Below are 27,111 nucleotides of genomic sequence, written 5' to 3'. Positions count from 1 at the left end.
ATTATTCAAGAGAAGAATAGAAAATGGTTCAATTTGTGTGAGGGGTGTTATACTGCCTTGCCTAGTTGAGTATTTATGTAAGATTAACATCACAAATTTTCTTCTCTTTTCAGGAAGCATAACGCTATTGGCAGCACCTATTGGATGTATATTGTTCACTGTGCTCATTGACAAATTGGGAAGGAAGAAGACCATGATTATAAATACAATACCTTACATTGTTTCGTGGTTGTTGTTCTACTTCGCCTCGTCACCACTGATGATGTTCATTGGAGTCACCTTGCAGGGAGTGTCGAATGGAGTGGCGTCATTTTCAAGTATTACCTACTTTGGAGAGATCAGCGAACCTTATCTAAGAGGAAGCATTGTTGGTTCTGTTGGAGTGTTCGTGTCGTTTGGAACTTTCGTGGTGTATCTCTTGGGATCTTACCTAGATTGGAAAACCACGTCTGTGATATCTATGGTGTTTCCAAGTATTGGTGTGATCGCGATGTTCTTCATACCAGAAAGTCCATCGTGGTTGCTGGCTCATGGACACCTGAAGGAGGCTGAGCAGGCCCTGTGTTGGTTCAGGGGCTGGGGAATACCGTCTGACGTCAGCGAAGAGTTTACACAGCTCGTTGAATCCATGAAGAGACAGAACTCTGACGTGAAACCAACCTGGATGGAAGTGTTCAAGGAGTTTCTTCACGGCACAACATTACGGGCGTTTGGATTCCATATGGTGTACTTCATCATATACCATGCCTCAGGTCTCACGACGTTCAGAGCCTTTACTGTACTTTTCTTCACCAATGTTGGTTGCGAAGTTGATGAGTTTACAGCTACAGTGATCTTTGGGCTGGTGTCTCTGATTGGTTCCATCCTCTGTGATGTCTGTGTTCACAAAACAGGCAAACGTTTACTCTCCTTGCTGTCTACTTCCTCCAGTGCTGCTTGCATGTTGGCAGCAGGAATATGTGCCTGCTTGTCAACCACTGCTGGGATTGATTTAAACATTCTACCATTCATTCTTCTAATCGCATACTCTTTGGTATCGAACGCTGGTTTGGGGCAAATTCCGTACATGATTTTATCAGAACTCTACCCTTATAGAGTTCGTGGATTTGCCAACGGTGTCGTAACGTCCTTGCAGAATGTTGTCGGCGCCATAATCCTGAAGACGTACATATTTATGAACGAGGGTCTGACTACGTACGGTTTGCTCTGGTTTTATGCAATTTCCCTTATTCTTGGTACTATATTCTTGTACGCAACAATGCCGGAAACAGAAGGAAAGCCTCTTGATGAGATTCAAGAAAATTTGAAGAACATTAAGTTGTGTCCGTGTGGATCTTGTTCAAAGGATGAAGAAAGCTCACCTTGAACAAGTCCAAGAGTGAAGCCTAGTGTTTCATATTGTTGAGATCAATATTGCCTTCATGCTGGGCTGATGCCTAAAATCTGCTACAATGGCTGGATCATCTGAAGGAATATCGTGCAGATATAGGCAGGTATGAAGGTTCACCGAACGTCCTGATGACCTGCAATAACCTTACGTATGTGTCTAGACGAAGAAGCTTATCGCCATATCAGTAAGTCTATCTGGCGCCACTTATCAACAGTAATTTAACTACTCATAGTCATCTACTTAATTGAATTCAGTCAATAGACATTCTGGTATTTCTACTCCATTCGTTGTTCTACACAGAGCAGGAAATTTCTAAATAGCGTCGATGTGTACTCCAGAAGAGCATTGCTACTTTCCATAGAGATGTAATTCGCCTAAAACTTTGACACTGGGAGTATTTATTGTTCAAAGGCTGAAATGTTACACGTTACGAGATACCTCTATCTTCCATGCCTGTGCTCTTTTCCCAAGTACAGTGATAGTGCCAATAAAATCGCCTGGTACTGAAAAAACGTCAAAAATTCGAAAAGAACAAAACACAATTCATTAATCATAACTTGTTCAACTTAAAAATACCTAGTCATGCATTAATAAAACTAACTCTGTCTTGTTTCAAATTGATTTCTTCTTTTAATATTTAAAAAAAAGCAGTGAAAACATAAAGTACATAAGCAGACAAAACTACCAAGATTTAGCAGAAGTATCGATGAGATATTAATACTAAGAATCTGTCACTTAACATTAAATTGAGTATCACTAATAAAGTGACATCTGTCGTCACGAATCCAAAAATTGATTATTATGTGTGATCCTATGTAACTAGTGAGTAAAGAAGAGAAGAAAAGAGAATCCAAATAATGTATGTACATGTCGATTGTGTTGTAAGACAAAAGTTTTGACGTGTGTTTTATGTACAAGTAGAAAATGCCTCATCTCCGATTTTATGTACATAATCTCTTGAGCTGTTACTCCACTGTAAGTTGTCGAAAAGTTAATGTGTTTGTGTCGAGAATAGTATGTGTATAAGACTATTTATTTATTTTGTTTACTGAAATAAACAGTGTGTGTTCCGTTATAACTTATTCCTCCTTCATTCATAATATTGTATAAATTGTTTTTGTATGTTATTCTTATTATTCACTCATTTTAAATTCGTAGTGAGGTATTGTGCTATTTTTCCTTTGGAAAAAGAATGTTAATAAATGTTCATTTTATTTCAATAAAACTATTTTTCAGTTTTAGTGTGTGTTATGATTCTAAATTAGTTAAATAGTAGTATATTAGCTTATACGTAGAAAAGTATTAGTATGTAAATTATGAAAAATAGTAACGATTTCGTTACAATATTGTGTAGCAGATGAATTATTTTATGTATATACAGGGTGTCATTTTAATTGCGCCCACGGACCACAGATTCGTATAGAGGACATCAAAACCAACAACTTTTCCCAGTAACATTTTTCTCGTTGGTGCGTCGATTCGACGCTACAGCCGTTCAAAAAAATACCGTTTTGCCGCCTGGATGCTGGCAACCCAACACAACATTTGATCGTACCTGTGACCTGATAACGGAAGTATCCGAGGTTCACGTATTTTTATTTTCATAAAATTTGAAATCAAGGGGGGCAATTGAACCTGTGTGTCCCCCTGCAGGTGCCCTTGGCCGTCAATGTTTGCCCCCTTGCTCCCCCTTGAATTGATTTCCGTCCAATTTTGGTCTGCAATGCCCCCCACTGTAATTGCGCCACTGGAAGGCGTTCCATAGCTAACGGAGTTGAGTTGAGTTGAGTTGGTGTTTTAAGTCCACTTTATGCACAGTAAGGCTAATCGGGACTGGACCTACAGTTTAAAGTGGGATCCGAACCACTTGTGCCTCCACCGGGCATAGCTAACGGATTAACGGCCATTAACATGGTGGAAGCTATGCGTCGTGAAAGTTCTGGGCCTAAATGGGCAACCCCCGGGGGGAGGTAAAGATGGCCGGGGCGTGGTGCTGATCCCATCACCTCCAAAAAGGCCAAGATCGAGAATGTGAAGAGCCCTACCCCCATATCCCCTAAATGTGCCTTCATGGCACGGGGAACTTTGCCTTACCATATTGTGTTGATTTCCTTTCTGTGTATAATCTTTTATTTATTTAACAAAATTTGGGAGTATATGATTCTCGTATATTCATGATACTACTCGAGATTGGTTCGTAGAAATTTAACTTATTCAGTGAGCGTCAGGGAATGTTATATATTTGTGGGAAATTGTATCTAGATAGTGTTGTTTGGAATATCACTGCTCTTTACTTTCATAACCCGTTACACTTCTGATGAATCTTGGTTCTTTCAAAATGTTCTGACAAATGGAGGGAAATTTCATTTCCATAAGGGAATTCTTCCTTAGATAGAGGGAAATTGTCTCTACTTAAGAGGGAATTTGTTGGAAATGGAGTTGCCACCACTGGACAGCCAGTCAGTCAACTCACGGCCACGCACGCTTGGCCACGCAGCAGCGTTTCGCAGCGCACCGTAATGGGTAAAGTATGGTGCATTTTTCGTTTCAATATGTCCAATAGTCATGTTTATTTTATTCGTAAAATTGCAGAATTTGTGTATGGATGGCGTAAGTTGCTCCGTGCAGAAAAATTGTGCAAATGTGACACATGCCCCCTTTCAACGGCTAAATCAAACTATTAGATAAGTCAAATTTCTGCAGTTCGTGAATCAACCAACAAAGTTAACAAAGAGAAAACTAAATATATGCTTACAGGCCGAAACCAAGTGTTAGGTAATAATCAAAATCTAATTATTGATAACAACTCGTTTGAACCAGTTTCCAAATTCAAATACTTAGGAGTAATATTAACAAATGAAAATTATATTAAAGAGGAAATAAAAAGTAGGCTTAATTCACGAAATGCATGTTACTTCTCTCTTCATAAACTTTTGTCTTCTCGTTTAATATCTAAGAAACTAAAAGTTAAAATATACAAAACAGTAATTTTGCCTGTAGTATTATATGGATGTGAAACTTGGTCCCTTACATTGAAAGAGGAACATAAATTGAGAGTATTTGAGAATAAGATCCTTAGGAAAATCTTTGGACCTAAAAGGGATGAGGAGACAGGTGAGTGGAGAAGGTTACATAAATTAGAACTACATAATTTGCATTCATGTCCAGATATTATTAGAATAATTAAATCAAGAAGACTTAGGTGGGCAGGCCATGTGGCACGAATGGGAGAGGAAAGAGGAGTTTACAGGATTCTCGTTGGGAAACCTGATGGTAAGAGACCTGTAGGAAGGCCAAGACGAAGATGGAGGGACAACGTTGAGATGGACCTAAGGGAAATCGGTAGGGATGGAAAAGAGTATATATATCTTGCTCAAGATAGGGAAAGATGGAAGGCCTGTGTTGCTGCAGCCATGAACCTTCGGGTTTAAGAAGGCTAGAGAGTTAGTTAGTTAGTGAATCAACCATAACAGCTAGATACATTTTGGTAAGATAAAATAGCTCCTATCGTTGCAGTAGCCAAATAATGCCAATTTCTATCATTCCGAGACTATTTCTGTTAATATAACTGTAACAACTAACAGCATGAAGTTTACGAACGTTACATTTGAAAATTCATGAATGTAGTAGAGTTACATAATCGTGTACAGTACTGGTCGGAAAACTGGTTTCACATAGCAGCACGAATTGTATCGGAATAACTTGGATATTTCCTTAAACTTCAGTGTCTCATTAATAATGATAGCTGGAAATCTTGTGGTTTATTTTGGTACTTTAATGGGCAGAGCTTTGCAATAATTATTGGCGTGATAATGGGGGCGAATTCATGTTTATATATTTTCGTTTCATATCTGGTTGGATGACTAAGTTTTCCGTATTGTATTTATTTCTCGTAGTTTTGATAGTCTCTGGTTATTTAGTGTCAGTTGTGGCACCAGGCTTTCTGGTGCGGGTGGACTATTATACGTATTTCTAATATATTCTCATTATTTCATCTAAATAAGGAATTAATATCCAATAAGAGAGTTTAAATGTCGCCGTTAAAGCTTAACTTTGCATTGCAAATGCGTTAAATTTTTAATTTAGACATCCGAAATAAAGATATCCTGAATTCGAATGTTGTAAGGTTACCCATTATTTTCACTAACTATGCACGTTATTCTATTTTTGTCACAAAGTTCGCCAATTGCAATTTGATAGCGTGGGGAACGATATTTCCCTTCCATATGATTATTTGTCAAGTATGAAAGAAAACCCCTTCGTACCTCGCATGAAAATCTGCTAAATCTCCGGAAACCAAGAACGACTGATCGTGTAAGCTAGTTTTCAAATCATAATATCTGTGATAAATACAACATAATGAAGCTTTTAACTGTGATAATTAGTTTTTCCAAGCTTCAATCTTACTTCCACAATCCTTTCCAGTATTCTAAAGCATTTCCTAATAGTCCTGTTAAAGTTACGAAAATCATTAAACATTCGGAATCTTTAAATTTGCTTTAACTCTAGAAAGCCAAGATATTACGTCCAGAAGATTGACACATGAAAATTAAATCGTTCCCGTTGTTTCTTTTCAACAAAATGAAACAGGAAACTATAATGAAATGTAAAAACTGTACAGCCTAATTGGGGTCCGTGGTCACATCACCCACCCTCGATTTCGCAAGAATTTTTTTGTTTTTTATGAAGATTGTGTGTTGCAAATTGTAAAGAACAAAATTCTGGAGCGCGGAAAGAAGTATTTACGACTGTAGATCCGTTTAAAGTCGAGATGTAGCCGTTGCGAGGTGGAAGTCTGCTTGCGGCCATGTTAGTTTCGTAGCACTCGTACCGATGGATGTATGCAAAAGTCGGTTTTTCAGGGCTGTACCCCAAGAAATGTCATGAAAATTGCTGTCAAAATTTCCCGCCCCTGGAGTAATTAACCTACCGCCCCCTTCCGCTACCGCGGCCCCGCCTTTCTCTATAGAGTCCGTTTGGAAGGCATGTTAGGAACTGCCCGGAGCAACCTGCCCAACACATTTTCCGCACTGAAACATTAGGAAGGTACCAAAAAATTAAACCTCGGAAGATAACTTACCTCTTAACCCAAGGCAAGGCACTGAACGAACAGCGGGTCGTGCGCCTGTGACATGAATCAATGAAAAACCGTATTAACGTTACGTAGGCAAGGAATTTTAATGTTAAAAAAATGTAAGTTTCGTAGCACGTACAACTCTAAATATTACCTTCCGCGATAGTTTAGAACTTCCTTTCTCAGAAGAAACTTCATTTTGGACGAAAATATTTTGAAATGTGCTCGAAATCGAGGGTGGGTGATGTGACCACGGAGCCGAAATAGCCTCGGAATGATAGAAATTGGCATTATTTAGGTACTGCAACGATAGGGGTCATTTTTCTTTATAAAAATGTAGTTAGCTGTTATGCTTTATTCACGGAACTGTAGAAATTTGACTTATTGAAAGCCGTTGAAAGGGGCAGGTGTCACATTTACACAATTTTCTGCACGGAGCAACTTACGCCATCCATACACAAATTCTGCAATGTTACGAATGAAATAAACATATATATTGGACAGATTGAAACGGAAAATACACCATACTTTATCGATTACTTAGCAGGCAGCACAGGGCTCGTTGGTCTGAACATCGTACGGTGCGTGAGCTGACTGGCTGTTCAGTGGTGGCAACTCCATATGCAACAAATTCACTCTTACGTAGAGAAAATTTCCCTTTATCTAATGAAAAATTCCCTTATGGAAATGAAATTTCCCTCGATTCGTCAGAACATTTTCAGAGCCAAGATTCATAAGAAATGTAACGGGTTATGAAAGTAAACAGCATTGATATTCCAAACAGCAATATCTAGATACAATTTCCCACAAATATAAAACATTAGACACTCACTGAATAAGTCAAATGTCTACGAACCAATCTCGAGTAGCATCATGAATATGAGGGTAGGGCACTAGACATTCTCGATCTTGGCTATTTTGGAAAGGTGATGGGATCAGCATCACGCCCCGGACGCCTTTACCACAGTGCCTTTACCCCCCTCCCTTTCCAAGGTTACCCCAGTTAATTGATTTGAGGCTGGGTAAGCCTCACACGAATAAAATCAGCTTTCAGCTCAAGACACTGAGAGGATGGATACGTATAACTGACAGAAATAATCTATGCTAAACTAGCGACGAACTTTTTCTTTTTAATTAAAATTTTTGGGTGCGTCAGCACTTAGGCTATTTTGCACCCGTCAGTCACACTATACGAGGCCCAGACCCTTATAGTGTCAAAAATAAAAGCGTGTCTGAAAACTAAAATATCCTTACCTGGGTTAAAAGCTGAGACTGTAAATGGGCACTCAGCACATACAAGGACAAGACACAGGACAACACACACACAATCCTACGACGCTTATATTGGCAGTAGGTCCAGACGCCAGAGCCTCGTTAGTCTGCAAAATGCAGTCCAGGGTGTACTACATGGAAGTGAGGTTGACAATTGGGTGCCCTACGTGGAAGGTTCACCCCTTACACCCCTAGTGACGTACTTAACACAAGACATAATCTAAAGAACAAAATTGATATCTTTTTTTTTAAGTTCTATACTGGTCAGACTAATCGGGACGTGTACAACTTACTTTCACCGTTAATTGAACCAGGGACCCTTTGTTTGCAAGGCGACGATGTTTGTTACTATGGTATCAGGAGGCCCGGAAGTGAAATCGGTTCCAGGATTATAGAGAAAGAGAGAGAGAGAGATTATTATGAAAAAGTAAATATGCTGACCAAGGCAGTAATTTATTTTATTAAAAACATAAACTAAACGTAATAGCGAAGAATGCAAAGAAGACAAAGGAAAACAGAGAAGAGGAAGAGGAAGGGATTATCTACGAAGTGAAATGTAAAGAATGTCAGTGTGTGTACATAGGAGAAACGAAAAAGAGGCTGAAAGACAGGTTGAAACAACATAGGGATGATGTACGACTTAAGAGAGAGAGAAATGCGATATTTAAACACACGAGAGAAACAGGACATGGCATAGAGTGGGATGAGGCTAAGCATATAGGAAGGGAGAAGAGAATACTAGTGAGAAAATGGAAGGAGGCCAAGGAAATAGAGAAGAAAGGCGAAGAAGACACAATGAACTGGAATGGGGGACTGAAGATAAACAAAGAATAGAAGAAGGTGTTTGAAAGAGTGGAAAGGATAAGAGAGAAAGAGGAGAGGAGAAGGAACAAAAATGAAGGAAAAAGAGCGTGAGATAAAAAGTCCAACCACATTCTATATGGAAGTAAATATGTTTAGCCTTTTAGGTGAAAGTACAGTTGACAAGGTAAAGCCACCTGCTAGAAAGTTCCAGAACATCTTTCTAATAGTCTGGAGGGAGTAATGTTTGTTGCCCTGTTTTTGTATCTTGTTACATTTGTACTTGATACAGAGTCTGAAGAAGACCTTGCTAGAAGGTTGAAACTTTACGTTTAGTTTATGTTTTTAATGAAATAAATTACTGCCTTGGTCAGCATATTTAGTTTTTCATATCACGGAAACAAGGCTTAATGGTATTATAAGATATATTATGTTTGCTATTTTTGCCCATACAAAACATTGAAGTTTATTTTATTTATGTGTGTTTACAGTTTACATAAATCAAGCACTTCAAAGAAAAGATCATACTATACTTACTGAAAGAACAACGATTAAGTCACTCCTCTTATGGCTAAACCCCCAAAATATCCATACACCCGCCTGACATCACGATAAATGCGTATTGTGTACACTATTCTTTACATTTTTAGACACGATTCTGCATTATTTATGTGTGTGTGTGTGTGAATTGGTATGTGTGCTTCTATGTTTTTAGTTTTTTCTCATGTATTTCATTTATTCTAAACCATTTTGATTAATACGTTACACATGTAATCGTACTTTGTAATACTTAGTCCTGAGTTAGGTGGTAGAGCTGAACGTCGCTCAGTAGAAAATAAAAATATTATTCTATTCTATTCCCTTTCGTGTGAGCTTCACACCATCAGTACATTTATTTTGTTTCCTTTCTTTATCTTTCTTAGAGCCTAATAAACAATTAAATGATTACAAGATTAATGTAGTTTCACCAAAAGTGATTCTAATATCTACAAAATCCTTATGTACATTACTCCATAATTATTATTATTTTTTTAAAAAAAATACCTGATTTAAATCTCCATTTAAATCAATTTGCCTTGCCTATACAGTCACGGACACTTCTGGGTTAGAATCATCCCACTGTAAGCTAATAGAATTGATGCAACCATGTCTGTGACTGTACAAAATGAACCTGATTGCGATTCATATTGAGTCCAAACTTCACTTTCTAGTGCAAAAATATTTCTCCAAATTTTCTTCAAAACCAAAGACAAGTTGGAAAATTGATTGAGTACGTGTTTTCAGTCCACTTTATGCAGAATATGGCTAATCGGGACTGGATCTACAGTTTAAAGTGGGATCCGAACCACTATGTGCCTCCACCGGGTTCGAACCCGGGACCCTTTGATTACAAGGTTACGAATAAGTTGGAAAATATGTAGTCTTATTTACTAGGGCAAAAAGACTATCTTCCTCCCCACGTTGATCAGTAGGAGGGGGAGGGGTAAATCACCCTTACATTCAGACTAAGGTGAACAGGCGTCCCGTATTAGCCGAGACAGTCCCTTTTGAGGGGTCCGTCCCTATTTATAAACGTAAAACGAGGCGCCAAAATGTCCCATTTTTTTGACAATGACTTATCGCCACTGCAACGATACACCTTCTCTACTATTACCATCAAGTAAACATTATTGGGTAGAAATGATTTCACATTTCAATATCAACAATGTGCCACATTATAATTTTCTTAAAACACTGGAGTTTCTTCTTTGTCTACCAGGAACTAATGCACTAACTGAACGAGTGTTTTCGTACATGGTTTGTGGACAAAATGACCAAAACGTTCTTTCAATACAAACTATGAAAGCTATGTTTATTTATAAGGTGAACTTTAATCACACGTGTGTAAACTTTTACACAATGTTATTTGAAAAGAAGAATGCACTGAAGAAGATATCAATGAACGACTTCCAGTTCTAAAGGACCGCTCGATTGTAGTGCAATGCGTATCACCATATTGTTAGAATCACAAGATCACTATAAGGGGAAAGCAGGACTTCCAATCACAAAATGTAGGACAGAAATCATTCGCAGTAAGTAATACACATTACTGGAACATATTAGTAAATAATGTAAAAATTGGCACATTTAGAGTTTTAAAAAAAATTAAAGGATTTGTGAGATGTAAAATTTCCAAACTTGTAATCATTAATAAGCAATAGAGTTCTTACCACACGTGTTTTCAGTCATATTTCTCGGAGGAGCCAATTTTTCTAAAAATTTCAGATTTAGTCAAAACATACTTATGGAACTCTGTACTGTTTGAAATTATACTGAAGCAGCATCAAACATCTTACAGACTCCGTGAGAAATTTCTTTCTTTCGTCACTACATTGTGCAGATATCAATGAAAACATTCGCTCAACATGTGCATTATTGTCTGGAATGACAACCAAATATTCAGAAATTAATGTAACTTATCAATCTTTGTTTTGGTACTATTTTTTCAGTGTCTGAATGAAAATTTTCCTGTTGGGTATGGGAGTTCATTCCACACAATTTTAATGGATGTTATTTCTTTTGATTACTCTTTTTTGGATCGAAGAACAGATTTTCTTAATTAAAATTACGTGTGTGACGCTCAAAATGTAGGACATTTGCATTTTTTTTCATATTCCTCCCGACACCTGACATCAGACTCACTGTATGCGCAGTAAGGCTAATCGGGACTAGATCCACAGTTTAAAATGGGATCCGAACCACTATGTGCCTCCACCGAGTATCGGTCCCGGGATCCCTTGATTACAAGGCGACGACGCTACCACTGCGCCATCTGGGAGGCCGCGTCCGGGAAAAAGAGGATGTCTGACAATCCTACATATTATGCAAGTTATTTATACAGTATTTAGCTCATTTAATTAGTTATAAAACATAAATATTTATGACGAAACAGTTTTTATATTAAAATGTGTACATTTTGCAGTCACGTTTTTTTCTTCAGGAAAATATAAAAAATGTTCAGTTTCGTTTTGAAAATCTGGTCACCTTAATTCCGACGTCCCCGCTAACCACTACATCGCGGATGTTGGCATCGAAAAAATACAGTAATAACATGTCCTTGTACTTTGATACGAGTTTCATAACGTAGTCACGCAGCGCGCGTTCAATAATGATATAGAAACTACGCACAACTTTTTCATCTCTTGCTTGTGCGGGTCTATTTGTGGCGAGTGTCTACTGGGTGCTGCACAAAATGCCGGAATTTGGGGAGCTTTTTCGAAGCACAGAAGAACAGGTCACACCTGTGGAGGCAAAGGTCATTGGTAAGCTAAACTAGCGTTTATATGTATAATAATAAGTACACAATTATTACTAGTAGTAATAATTGTGCGAGGAAAATGATTTTTAACTTTAGACAATCGTGTCAAGCTCCCTAAGGGCTGTTGTAGCAATTAGTGCTGATCTCCGTGGCGATCACAACGCGCTAAGACGTCCCGGGTTCGAATCCCGACCTGGGCGTGGATGTTCATTAATCATTATGAACGTCCCTTCAATTTCATAATGTCATCCCTCATCCACATCGTCGCGATTAGCCTAAAGTGGCAGAAAAGCGGCGCTAGAGAAACAAAAATCAAATCATATAAGCAATAGGAAAGCGACACAAGCTGCACCCGTCTCTCGGACTGGGCCATTCTCTCAGCGAGATTTCACGCTTGGGGATTTCATCAATCGAACGCAGGTTTGTGCGGCCTGTAGTGTGAAACGTTACTGTTGACTGGCTCGTATCCAAGCGACATGTGTCGCTTTGGTCTGAAATCCCCCTTAACGGCGTGCATGTTGTCGCCTCAATCTGATGATCGCGGTGAAAGCTTGCTTATAAAGTTGGCTGGTTTGGTGTTTTTAAGTCCACTCTATACACAGTATGGCAAATCGGGACTGGACCTACAGTTTAAGTGGGATCCACTATGTGCCTCCACCGAGGCGACGACGCTACTCTCTGACGCTACCACTGCGCCATCGGGAAGGCCCCTCTTGCTTATAAAGTGAAGGAGCCCGTGTGTCTTGTTGTCTTGGTCTAAAACCGCCGTGTAGCTTCGGTCTGAAAAGTTCACTTAACTGTTTACACAACTGTTATTCTCTATAGTGCATTATTTCTTAGTATCAGCGCCTGAGGTAAAAAATGAGAAAATTTGGCTTAACTTCGAGCGCTGCCCAGTGTAACTTTCACGCAAGTTTGAGGGAGCTTTCCGACCGAAGGGACACGTTCTCGTGTAATCCAACCTTCAGAAATAAATGCAATCTTTACCGAAGCGACACGACAAGCTGAACCTTTCGCTTCCATGTCACTCGGACTGGGTGCTTTCTTCCGGCCATCATGTCGCCTCGGTCTGTTTGTAGCGCATGCGGAGGACCCGTGACGCTTCGGTCTGGATTCTCCCTAAAACTACACAACTGAGCACGTGAATTTATCAAAGTGGTTCACATACTAAAGTAACGTAGTGCCGTTACAATTAATCATGTATTTTTTTGTAGCATGTTACCAACAGAAGTACTGCAAAGTTATAACAATTTTGTCTTGAATTAACATGTAAAATCATTTTCATGCACAATGGAATACGCCATAGAGGCTCAGAGAGGGGAGGGAGTGCTCCACACATTCATGATCTCGGTCATTGTGGGACTGTCATTACCCTCTGGACGGACGTCTTGTCCACCATTTTATTAGAGGCTGGGTACACCCTAAGAGCCACTTTATACATAGACTGAAAAATTCCCACTTGTGATCATTTATTCTGGGTATCACACACACACACACACACACACAGACACACACACACACACACACACACATATATATATATATATATAATACCTGGGCTATTTCATTGTGATGGTTGTGACATTCACACAAATTTACATTATTTTTTAAATTATTTTCTTAGACACTTCTGAGACTTGACTTTAGGAACTTACTCAGTCTTTCAGAGAAAAAACTGTGAAATGTATGAATTTATTGAAATTATTTTATTTTATTTTTACAAAGCAAACTTCACTCGACATTTAGATGCTTTTATTTTCTCAAAATATTACTATATACTTTTTTTATAAACATTTTTTGCCTGTGACGGGTGCGACACCATCCATTATTTACTTTGTAGGATTATGGAAAAATGTAAAGGCTATGAAAATTCAAACTAAGGTTTGTTTCAGAAATTAAGTATGATAGTTCAGAGCTCAAGATATAGAAACAATGAATGGGAAAATTAGAATTAATTAGTAGGGAAATCCCACTTCTACCAGAAAAAGTAATAGGTTTGAAACAAAAGTAATATTTGTATTAATAAATCCCTTTAATTTTATTTCACTAGTGATGCTTTGAATAAAAATAAAATTAACATTGTTTGTACACTTTCATACGGAATGGTTCATCTATTAAATCTCGTTTAGGGATATGTTTGAATTTTTCCTGTGAGGAGTACAAGAATGGTAATAATAAAATTAACCGCCTAGGCAGATGATCACGTTGAACAATCGACCCATTTTCTAACAACAGAAGATTCCAAGTCTGAGTTCTATCCTGGGCGTGGTTGTTCCTTTCTTACTGTACCTTCCCAACATCTAGTTGCCGCTTTAAGTGGTAGAGCAGCCACAGGCTGAACTTCGTCCATTCATAAATCATTTTTAATTATAATTCATTGTCAACGTGACCCCAAAGAAGCAGAAAGGCAATGAGCAACAATAAAATACAATAACAACATTGAAAACAACCACTGGTTCAGATTGCACTTTAAACATTAGTTCAAGTGAATAGCCTATCTGTGTTGGTTTAATAAAAGAACATCTACAGTTTATTCCGAGAAGTTTATTGTGCTTCTCACTCGGACGAACACAAGTGCTACAAAAAATTATATTCGAGAACCAAAACAGTTGAACATCGATAGTGCAGCTTTGCACAGACTACAACCTATGTAGTATATTAACTCTTGACTTCCCGTTTATACACTTCGTGTTTATTGACAAAAACACCCTACAATCTGAACATAAGAGTGGGCATGGAAAATAAGCTTTGAACCTGACAAATAACAAGTGACATAGACAGCATGTATCATACTGCCAAACCTGGGATACTAACTGTAACATGCCAAGATTTTTTTAAGGTTTGCAGTCCTATATTTTGCAAATTTCTCATATTTTAAGAAAACTAGGCTCAAGGGTCATATCCTCCCCTCCCCCTACCCCACTTGAGCATGGCACTTGGTCGTAGGTATAAATCTTGTTTGAACTATGGACAGGGACGTATCCAGAAAGGAAATTTGGGAGGTGAGTCCAGCCAGGGTGTCCATCCTCCTAGGCCCATACGACGATAGTTATCTCATTTATTATTATTATGTTTTGTTATTCTTCGAATCGTAATTTCAGAATTGAATGTCTGTTGACACTCTTCAGAAACAGTATGAAATATTTCACTGAAATTTCAAGAAGTCCTTGAAGCAGTTCTGTGACATCTCTTGGGTAAGAAAGAGCAGAAGCTAAATTGTGATGAAGGCTCTAAATACTTTTGACAACTGAACAGTAAAGCAAAAACTTTTCTGAGATAAAGAGTACAATTAAGAAAGTCCCCTTTTCAACTGCGGTTAGAAGATCATTTGCTTGGAATACACTCGGACAGCTCCATTTAACTGACAAGGTTGAAGAAATTTAACAAAAACATGAAGTGAATCATGTTTTTCTAGAAATAGAGTTTCACACATTGTGAATAGTTTTTTTTATGTCTGGTACATAATGCAATGTATTTGTTTTTAGTATTTAATTTAGGGAATGTTATTTTCAGAATTCACAAAAAAAGTAAATAAATTGGGGGGGTCCGGACCCCTTGGAGATACGCCCTTGACTGTGGACATTCTATTGTGACTGTTAGTTGTTTCTTTGGTTACTTTACCTATTTCATCAATTCGTCATTCATCCTCATCGTGGCCAATAATCTAGAGTACTAGAAAAGCAATGGAAAATATTTTAAAATATTGCAAAAACTCTAGAATAACTCCTGATAGCATAGCGGTTAATATTGTTGCCTTGTAATCGAGGCATTCATGTTTATCTAGGGGGAACACTTTTGTTGCCAAGTACTGTGTTATTTTTCCTCACGTTCTCAGATTTGGTGGAATGAATAAGCTATTATTAATGAATCTCATATCCTGTTTGCTGCTAGTAATGTCTTTCTTATACATTTTATTTTGCCCTAAGGTTATCAAAGGATAAGACCTCAAAGTACGTGACCTATTAAGAGTCCAGGTCTTATTTGCAAAACCTTGCTGCTATCAGGCAACATGACCTACATTCATATTATTAAGTTCAAGGTTTTAAGTTGCCTGTGTGGCTTTCATTTAGTAACATGTTTTTTTTAATGACATTACTGTATAAACATAAATCAAGTTAAATGAACTACTCATAATACACAAATGTCTTATCAACATGGTCAATTCATGTAAGAAAGATAGTGATTTATCCATTACCCCCCCCCCCCGAAAAAAATTCTCAACATCCTACAACTAAGATCTCAAAAAATGGCTGTTATCTACACATGTACCTTCAAATTTGGTGCAAATTTTTGAAGACGCATATGTTCGAAAATTTAAATTGACAAACTCGAAGAGGCAATAAAATTCTTCTTGAAGAGAAGGACTGTCTTCTTATTTGTGATATTATAAAGTGTATTAACAATAGCTTAAAAGCTGTCTCTCTGTTGGAATAAAACAGAAATCAAACCTTACACACTGACTAGATTCTCCAGGGGGAAAAAATGGAACACTTCAGTTCATACTTTGCTTCAGCACTTATCAGTCAATGTTTTCAATGCGGCAGCTGCAAAAACCACACCTACACTTCCAGGGCCCGATTGTATAAAACAGTTGATCCTCGATTAGCCAGTAAAATTGATCTGCAATCACGCTGAACTCCGATTTTGTGTTGTATAAAAGATGAACTGAGATTCAGTCCCTGCGATCTGCGATCAAAGTTGATCCGCGATTTTTCTCCGATCAGCAGACATTGACCGTAGATCAGCTGTTGTAACATGGCTGTACTAACGAATATTTGCATGTAAAATGTGTTGCAAGTGAACGTATGCGGCAAGACGGGAGAATCAATTCATAAAATTCTGTTTCCATAATAATAAAAGAAGAAGCATGCACAACGAGGTGAACAATGATAAATATTTCTTCCATTTTTCTTTCTTTCCATATATCGTGTGTCATTGTTATTTACTGTTTGAAATACCTGTATTTGTTTCTTGAGATTTGCCTTAAATAGCTGCAACAACATATTGTAACATTGTTTAATTGCACGATCAGAGAAAAGTAACTTGAGAACAATCGAGTGTTGATACAAACCGAAAATAGACCGCCTTACATTTTCTTGTTGATATGATATCATTGTAAAACTTGCGTTGGGATGAAGAGGGAGTATAAAAATATTACCATTTCGCTTTACTGCATCCAGCCAAGTATTATTGCAATTCAATGTTGTCCGCAGAATGGAACAGATCATGTAACTTTGCTTGTAGTGTATATATCTACTGCTTTATGAACCGAGCACGTTCCATTTTAGTTGGTAAAGCTTTCTCTCCCGATATATAAATTACACATATTTTATTTCGAATATTATTTGTTTTGTGCATAATTTACATCCGAGAGGACAAGCGTCACTGTTGTTTCAATATTTATTTCCATTCGGGAAAATGCAAACACATTTTACATTTCACAACGTAGGCTATTCAAGTGCAAGGAAAATTCCTTATATTACTTACAGGAACTAATGGTCCACCTGTAACATGTTGTCGTGTAATCACAAAATAAATATAATAAACATCTCGTTACATGAACAAAAGCTCCAAATCCGAGTATAACAAAGTTATTATATCTCTTTTTAGCATTAAAAAGAAATACATATTTTTTTAAAAAAAATATATTTATGCAAGCATATTTTCTCCCCTTTGCAACCGAGAACCGATAGTTGCTTTCGTTGTCAAGGACAAATCATCCATGTGGAACGTGCACAAGCAATAAATGGCCGTTTAGTATCTAATTTACGTGATGTTACAAAATTTGCAACATGTTCGAATATATACTACATCCAGCACCTCAGATTTATTCTTTATTCAAATATTAAATACATGCATTTTCCGAAACCGACTTTAAAATGTTTGCTGTTCAGTGTTGGACAATTGGCAACATCACAGGCACACTAGCGACATGTCTGGATTTACCATGTTGCCAAACGTATTTCTTTGACCCAAGATCAGGATTTGATCTAAGATCGACAAATCGACAGTTAGCTTTATACAACATGATAGAAGCTTGAACTTAGTTCATTACCGGATCGTAGATCAAATCTGATCTCCAGTTAGTGATGTTTATACAACCGGCCCCAGATGATTTATACTAGTACCGTTTGGTGGCCTGTCTGTCTGCTGGCAACCATCACAGGCACGAGTGCTTCCACCCACCAAGAGGAGCGCTGGTGACAGCACATGCTTTTTTTTTCTGCAAGCCAGAGTTTGCTGTTTCCTTATGATGGGAATTTGGACACTCGTTAGCACATTCACAGTGGAGGGGAGAGCAACCAACACATGAGGAACAGCTATTTCAGAAGAAGAAAAGAATATGCCCTCTAAGGGCTTGAATAGCTCATTGGTATTTGTTTGCCGTTTCGAAAGACTTGTGCCACAACACAGCCAGTTGCCATGTATATACTAAATATAGATTTGGCAGTAATGGCCCATAGATGACAGACCATTTTTTGGTGGGAGCTCTACCAAGGTAAACTTTCTTCTAGCCCATAGCACACAGTATTAGTAAGCCTAGAATATTCAATATTGTAAAGGGAAAATTAATCCATATTATGCAAAAACCAAATAAAGCAACAAAACATTTAGAAATCTTGAAAGTAAAATACACTGAGTGCTCACTGAATTGCGACCACCCCGACTGTGTAATGATGCGATCATTACTAGATCCTTTTTATTTTATATGTTTAATTAATTAATTTAATTGTATCGGTCGGTTTTAGTGTCATGTATTTTGGTAATGTTGTGTATGTCTATGTATTCCTGTACGTTTGGATTCTTGGCCGTTGGGGTAGGTAGATGACAGTGGCGTCGCGTGCGGTTCACAAACGAGTGTTCACAATAATGTTTTTGTACTGAATGCAGATTTACTCCTCTCCCTTGTAACTTCATCTTCAATAAAAAAAGTGAAATTAACAGTTCAACTTATTTTCAACAATTTTCCCCCCAAATCACACTATATTTGAAGTAATAAAAGAAGGAGCTAGGGGAAATTGTCCCTTTCCCCCTTAAAATCCGGCAGGTTTAGGGAATTCTAGCTAAAGTTTGCAACTATGCAGAACATACCTTTTAGAGTCCCCCTAGACATGCCTTGTATATGCTGCACTATGGTGCCGAATGTAAGAAGTATTTGCCGCTTGCATCAGTGTTCGCACAGCGAAGTGAACATCTTCGGGGTATAGTGGCCAACAGCCCCTTAGCTGTCAGCTCTATGCAACACGCACAGCAATTGTGTTCAACGCCTTCCGTGGAACAACGTGAGAGTCAGTGTTTCCAACTTTCTAGAAAAGTAATCAGACGTGAAAGAAGTCTTGTCCGAGTAAATTGTTTGTATATACTCATACATCAAAGTATTTTTTCGAATAAATATACGTATGTGCGTGTCTGCATTTAATATGTACGTAATTTAAGACATATACATGAGTGTCCAATTGCTCGTGCGAACATTATCAAGCGACGCGCCTGGTAGATTTGTCACTGGACAGCCGACCAGCGGTAAGTTTCCAGTAATGGGTTAGGTCATTAGCGGGGCCTATAAATAGGAAGGGCAGGGGAGCAGTGGGTCTCAGATGTTTGGCGGAGTACAGCTACGTAAGATGTATCTTTTTCTCTGAGGGGAGCGGCTGGGAGAGCTCTTCTTTTACTATGTGAACCGACGGGGATGTTAACTTTCTTTCTTCTAATACACACACTTGCTCTTTTCACATTATTTCAATAGTACATTTCATGTGGGAAAGCGGGTACACTCGTACACATACCTTCAGCCACCTTTTTTGGTACTGAAGCGTTATTTTTTTTTTACTCGTGAAGCCAGTGGCTACACGAGTCTACACACGCTCTTCAGGAAGGGAGGACAGGGCATACTGAAATATGGATTTTGCGAATAACGGCCAAGATTTAACTTATGTAAATAATATATGAATAAACCTGTACATATCAAAAGGGAAATGGACGTTAAGTTATAATTTGAAGAAATACCTGTCTATTGTCAATAGTTATATCCACAGAACTTCAGATACTGCATGTGTTGAACCTAGGGACAAGGTTTTATAAATGTATGGGTGTGTATGTTGAAGGCGCGAGCTGTGAATCGCTTAAAAAACGCAATTTATACCTATACAACTGGAAGTATTGTGGTGAATGTATAGACACAACGCTACATATTAGTTGAACAGCACACGTTATAATGGAAGGTGGTTAGGATTTAACATCATTCCAAAAGGGCATGATTGTGGGTGCCCGAGCATCAGGTGCATCAATAACCCAGACAGTGACACTGGTCGGATGTGCTCGTTCCAGTGTAGTGAAGGTGTACAGAAAGTGGCAAGAAAACTGGGCAATGACCACCAAGGGGCAGAATTGCAAGGGCATACGGAAGGTGACACAATGGGGAGAGCATCGAGTCAAACAGCTCGTGACAGCCGAACGCACCATCTGCATCCGGGAATTACAGGATCATGTATAACAGTGGATACACAACACCCATATCCCACCCAACTGTGCAGGGCACACTGGCACGCATGAAGTTCCACATCAGACGACCCACTCCTCACGAAGCGTCACCACTAACTTCAACTTGCTTGGACCCAAGAGCATGCTTTTTGCTACACCACTGTGATGGGCATGTGCATGTGTGGCACCAACAGCACGAGACTAGACCCTTTCTGCATGGTGAGTGCTGTACAGGTGGGTAGGGGCGGCTGCATGGTGTGGGGTTGCTTCTGTTGGCATGGACTGGGACCATTGGTGTGTATGGACTGCCGTGTGACATCTGTTGTGTATTGGGAGGTGTTAGGGAACCACTTACAGCCCACAATACAACACTTCTACCCACAGAGGGACAGCATTTTCCAGGATGACAATACACGGCGCCACCAAGGCGAGACAATTGCCTGGCTGGAGGAACATTCCACAGAGATGCAGCATATAAATTGGCCCCCCTAACCCCCCCCCCCCCCCGATATTAATCCCATAGAGCATCTATGGGATGTTGTGGAACTAGCTCTTCAAACCAAGTATCCTGCACCGACGTCAGTTGGCTCGGTATGGGATGTCATCAGGAATATATGGTGTCAAATTCCCGTGGAGACATATCAGCACCTCGTGGAATCCATGCCACGTTGTGTCCAGGCCATCCGCCGAGTCAAAGGTGAACAAACAAAGTATTAGGTAGGTAGTCACAATTCAGTGAGCACTCGGTGTATAATTGCTTAAATGGGTAACGATTAGATAAGCCGGAGACGGATTTATTCAAATTTACAGGAGAAAAGACGAGAAAGTACTTACGGAATTGCGTTCTTGTGGACTTTCTGAAGCCGGGGAAATAGTTTTTCGAATCGTGCAACTTATTTGGCCTATAAGTAAGGTATTTTTCGTAATTCATGCATTTCCGTTGCACGATAGCTCGTGCCACCATTACCGTCGACTACGTGAATCAAATGTTCCGTGCATTCGGTTATGTAACCCCTGTCAGTGTAGCAACCACGCGGTAGTTTGATAAGATGTTATTTTTTTTTAAAAAAAAATATTTTTCTAAATTTTCCTAACCTAACTGAACCTAACCTAACCTTACGTGAATGGTTTGTGGAACAATTTTCGAATAGAAACGTTTTGTGAATAGCTTGTGCGGCATTTATAGGTTCATAGCACATGCAATACATTCAAGTGTAGTGAAAGTTTTTTTTTTTTGTTGAAATTTATTTTTCTAAATTTTCCTAACCTAACCTTCCGTGAATGGTTTGTCGAACAATTTTCGATTCAAAACGTTTTGTGAATAGCTTGTGCGGCATTTATAGGCTCATAGATTTGGAAACACTGCGCATCAGCTGACAATACTGCATATCAGCTGACGACAGACAAAGTGAGTCAAGATTTGGCCGCCGAATTAGCAACGACAAATAAATACTTATAATGTTAAAAATAACGCTTTTTACATAGAAAAATGTTGAAAAATGTTCTGCTATGCATATGACGTAAGTAGAAATGATTTTTATTGAAAAAAAAAAGAGTTGAATGTGTCTCCGACTTATCTAACTGGTACCCTTAAATGTATTGCATTGCTGCTTTCTTGTACAATGTTTAATACAACAGCAGTATTCTACACTCGTAATCTTACATGTAATGAACTTGGACTGTGCAATTTGTTGTATTTATTACGTGATGACAACAATAAAAATCAAATTACTAAAAAAAAACATTATGTATTTTACTTTTGGCTTAAAAACTGAGACAATTTAGAGTGCCAAAGGTATCCACTGGGATCTCGAGGTGAAAACTAGTACTGTTCTGGAACCAGGGCATCTAGTCACCCTAAAATGACATCATTTTAATCAGCTGCTGAATTTAATTGCTGAATCAGGAAATGCAAGATAACTTTAGTTTGAACCAATGTTTCATAATATTGAAATCGCATGACTATCAGTATCCCATAACCATGGGTTCTGAATGTTTATCATTGCCTCTTTTAGTAAATCTTCTAGCATGCATTATATTTACAACTGAAAATCAAGTTACATTCATAATCTTGAAAAGACTAACAGGTCATTGATAAATTAATTCTACTGCCCCGTATTCATGATGTGAATAAACTCTTTTTAACTATGGTAATAAACTCTTTTATACATGTAGAAGCAATATCAAATACAACAAGCAACATTTTATTTTATTTTATTAGTAAAACTTCTTGATATAGTACTTTTAGTAAAATATAACTAAAGTCGGGACGCGCTAGCAGCCGGCGTGGAACCACCCGGTCTGGTAGTGACGCGCCGTTTGCAGGATTGATCTACTTCAGGATTTTCGCGAGCCCACAGAAACACGTGTAGGATTAAACATCTGGTTAACAACGGGACCCTTCCATTGTTCTCATTCCGACTTCGTTCATATTTGAAGGAACAACTTAACTACTTCTGTTCTTTCATTCATTTTTTATGTTTTTATATAGCCTACAGGTAGCTCGAAAACACATATACCAAATGTATCATTAATGGTACGAAAATCGAGCAATTGCCAAGCGGATCGTTGTAATTTATTGAACTCTGTCTTGCCAGAAATGTATTCTTATGTAGCTTCCCAAATTATCTCACTTCACACACCCACATGTGCCTCCCTGATGGTACAGTGGGATCCATGAGTATTACCTTGCAAATTGTCCATCACCATGTTCGTGTACTTTATTTGACCCAATAGGAGCTTCAAAAATTAAAAGAAAACTCAAAACAAGCTGTTGAAAACTTCTGCACCATTATACAGAAAATCCCATCGCTTAAAAACACATCGGATGTAAAATAAAAATTAATGAAAATAGTCATGGACAATTTGCACGGTAATACTTAAGGATCCCACTGTACAGTGGTAGGGTAAGCGTCGTCGCCTTGTAATCAAGTAGTCCTGGGTTCGATACCCTGTAGAGGCACATAGTGGTTCGGATCCCACTTCCAACTGTAGGTCCATTCCAGATTAGCCGTAGTGTGCATAAAGTGGACTTTAAAACACCAACTCAATCATCAATTCACACACAATTGATTTGTTCTTGATAAATTCTTCTCAGTAATACAGTAACTCAGTTCTGTGAAATTCTGTTTTAGAGGTGAATTTTTGTAGGTTCCGCAAAATATAATTTAAGAACGTGTTAACGGAACCAAATTGTACGTAATTTGTTTATACGTAATTCGCCCTAATTTTCAAGAAATACATTTCATTTGTACCTTCTGAAGCTTCAACAATGTTACAGAAGTATAAATTCCATGTCTTTACAAAATAAAGGGCGACTTTCGTATACAAAAACAATAGGCGGGTATAGCTGCGGTCGGTATCGAGTTGCGAAAAAGACGAACGCCGTGGCGTGACAAAGAAGGCAAAGAGAGGCGGCATGAAATCAAAGGAGAATGATTTGCCACAGTTGTTCATAACACAAGACGCGTTTTATTTTGTTGGTATTGTGATACGACACAACACAAGTAAAATGATGCCGGTAACTGATGCTTGCAATGTACCATAATAAAAACACAACAAAGGTTCTTTCATTGAAGGTTTTCGGTTGCTGTGTAGAGCAGGAAGAGAAAATGTTTCATGCTTGCCAGAAAGTAAAATTCACACGGGAAGTTAACGTTAACCTACAAGAAACTTCAGATTCAAACTTCTAGATTCGTTAATTTCTCACTCTACGACGGAAATAACATATATTACATACGTGCTTAATTTCGCGTGACGTTTTATTTTTTCCCGAGCTTGCCAACAGAACAGCTGATTAGCCTTTCCGCCTGTTTGCGCGAACGTGGCAACGCAGAAAATCCCCAGCCACATGGCAGCCAACGAGGAGACAGAATTTGGTCACGTTCTGATTGCACATCGCTTCTTATCGCGTCCCAACTGTAGGACACTTGCTGAAGACCAAGAGAAATTTGTTTACTAAAATTTAAATCTGTAACCTAATGTACAAAGTACATTAATATATAACCGGAAAAGTTGTATAAAAAATCGAAAATACGACCATGTTCGGTGTTTTTTGTTATTTTGTGGTGGCGTCCTACAACTATTAACAGGTGGGCCTGGCACGCCTGCCTCGCGAACAGGGTGCTGGGAATCAGTTAAACAAGATGGCGGCACCCTTGAAGGTTTGCACCAACTTGGAGCAGCGAAGTGTCATTAGATTTCTGTTAGCTGAAGGGTTGAAACCAATCGATATTCACCGTCGGATGGCAGTGCAATATGGTGAAAGCTGCTTGAGTCGAACACAAGTGTACGAGTGGGCAGAGAAGTTCAAACAGGGTGTAATAAGTGTACAAGATTCGCCCACGTCCAGGACGCTCTGTCTCTCAGTCACGGAGAACAACATTGCGAGAGTTGATATGGGAAAACAGGCGTATTACGGTGAGTGAGATTGCATCAAAGATGAACGCTGGTGTCGGATAAGCCCACCATACTGTTCATGACGTACTGATGATCAAGAAAGTGTGTGCGAGATGGGTTCCAAAACATTTGACACCAGAAATGAAAGACAGGTGAATGGATGTGGGCCTGTCCATGGAAAGTGGTCCCCAGTGAGCTTATTTTTACCCAATGCAAAGTATAACAGATCATATATCATTTTAAAGGTGAAAGTCTAATCTTTAAGAATATACCAACATTTTAAAGGTTTACTCTAAGAGGCCCAAAGTAATGTAAAATGGTAAAAATTTACTATCCTTCGGACACCTCTAATTTTTTCGTTTTGTCAATTTTTGACATTCGTACTTACGTATCGGCTTCGCGGAACATTCCTGAAGGTGTATCAACGTTGTTTTGATGAAATTTGAACTATGTTTCCTAAACTAACAGAACTAACCTAACCACGCGCCAATGGTTCGTGGGGCTAGCGCCAATGGTTCGCAGTTATTTCCAATTTCTAGATCCTGATACTAACACGACACCAAATTTTACCTATGTTTGGAGCGATTTACAATACCGGGAATTTCTCCATTTTGTTTGAAATTCGGCATACTCACTAAATTAGGGCTCCTAATCATGAATCTGAAGTTAAAATTTGACGCTCACGTGTCAAACTTGCAAAATAAGAGGGTCAGTCATCGCAACCGACAATGCACAATTGCTCATTATTTATCGCAAGATTTTCCGTTTCGAATACTTAAAGAACGAAATATATATATTCCTGATATTACTACGACCCTAAAATTTAACTGTTTCCTAACCTAACCTAACCACGTGCCAATGGTTCGTGGGGCTAGCCATAATTCAGGAATTTCTATACGTGAGCGCCAAATTTTAAGTGCAGATTCGTGATTAGGAGACCCAAATTAGTAAGTATCCGAAATTTCAAACAAATTGGAGAAATTCCCTGTATTGTTAAATTATACCCTATGTTTCCTAACCTAACAGAACTAACCTATCCACGTGCCAATGGTTCGTGGGCCTATTCTCAGTCGGATAATTAATTTTCAACGAACAACATGAATTTCAGCTATGAAACATTCCCACATCACACAAAACACTTTCCCGGTGTTCGACAATGCTACAGGAACTTATTACGGTAAGTAGTTTCTTCTGTAAAAATAAATAAATGTGTCCGAAGGATAGTAAACTAGTACCGAATACTTTAAAATTTAACAAATCTTGGCCTACACAAAGTAAAATGAACTCTCTTAAGTAACCTAACATAATACATTCAAAACTTGGGTGTGATTTCATATAAATATGACATAAGCTGAATTAGGCAGGCTAACTGAATGAAGAATATCTCATGCTTATTTCAGCTCAGTTCATTGTGTCCGAGATTGATCTAGATGCGAAAGTCTTAACTTCTAAACAGCTTTAAATCGACTTCCATGGGGAATTGCTTAAGGGGTTGAAAGATTCTGATACTACCTCAACTGCAACATAATTTTTTCCTAAAGTGCTGAACATGTTCTATGCTTTTTTCTGTGACAAGTTACTCGTGCAAAGGAGTGTTCTCCAAGTTGTCGCATGTAAAAGCTGAATTGCGATCAACATCAGATACCCTTGCCGTGCAGGTTTGTGCCAGTAACATAGTGGAGATGGTTGTACCAAGTGAATGAAAACTAACGTATTGTAGGATATTTTCGTAAGACTGCAGGAGTTCATTCTAAGGTTGAAAAAAACAGTGTTTACACTATCCAATATTTTGATTTGCAATAGTGTATATAGTGAAAGTTTTAGTTTAAGAAGAATGTAAATTTTGTAGATCGGCCTTCATTTACTAAGAAAATAGGAGTTCCATTTCTACATTGCGGGTATGATATGGCATTATGAAACAGTGACATCGAGTGAGATTTTTTTCCTTCCCCGACTGAACTTCCATCAAGGCTTTTGCTCCCATAATCAGAGGGTCTGCACACGCCAATGGCAACTGACTGACTGACAGCTTAAGGGAGGCATGGGAAGTGGTGATGGGCACTACTGCTTGCTTTAACTTAGGTAGGCATGTATAACGTTCAACCAAGTAGACGAATGGCAGTGTTCAAGTTCAGAAAATTCAACAAATGCCTGTGTGCTGCTTTAAAAATTCATGTGATTAGTTAGCATGCACCACGTGACCATACACCACACATTTCCACCGCTCCAGAACATAGTGCAAATGGTAGAGACACCAAATACACTACCTGGGAGCAAATCAATGAAGTAGACGAGTCAGTGTTGCACCATGTGACCAACTATAGTGGAACCACGAGCTAAACAACCTGCGCAGACCCGCGAGTCCTGTGCACCGTAACCCCGCGAGTAGGGGAGGGGGAG

At 38.6% G+C, this 27,111-nt stretch overlaps 2 protein-coding genes across 4 annotated transcripts in view; both read left to right on the top strand.

Moving 5' to 3' along the window:
* LOC145996067 (facilitated trehalose transporter Tret1-like) overlaps positions 1–2,146 on the top strand; it is a 234,622-nt gene extending 232,476 nt beyond the window's left edge. For both annotated transcript variants that reach the window (XM_083132300.1, XM_083132301.1), the window contains one exon: positions 114–2,146. In XM_083132300.1, the coding sequence (XP_082988426.1) occupies positions 114–1,366 (1,253 nt within the window). In that variant the 3' untranslated portion in view covers positions 1,367–2,146. The remainder of the gene's footprint in view (positions 1–113) is intronic.
* Positions 2,147–11,718: 9,572 nt separating this feature from the next.
* The window catches only part of LOC145996064 (beta,beta-carotene 15,15'-dioxygenase-like), an 82,716-nt gene continuing 67,323 nt past the window's right edge, over positions 11,719–27,111 (top strand). Inside the window, exon 1 of one of the 2 annotated variants that reach the window (XM_083132287.1) lies at positions 11,719–11,839. In XM_083132287.1, the coding sequence (XP_082988413.1) occupies positions 11,770–11,839 (70 nt within the window). In that variant the 5' untranslated portion in view covers positions 11,719–11,769. Of the gene's footprint in view, positions 11,840–24,680; positions 24,733–27,111 lie in introns of those variants that run through there. The other variant, XM_083132288.1, reaches the window with a different exon arrangement.

Source organism: Lepisma saccharinum, chromosome 12, assembly GCF_977018435.1.
Source record: "Lepisma saccharinum chromosome 12, izLepSacc3.1, whole genome shotgun sequence".
Taxonomy (NCBI): Eukaryota; Metazoa; Arthropoda; class Insecta; order Zygentoma; family Lepismatidae; genus Lepisma; species Lepisma saccharinum.
This window is presented reverse-complemented; position numbering and strand designations above follow the sequence as displayed.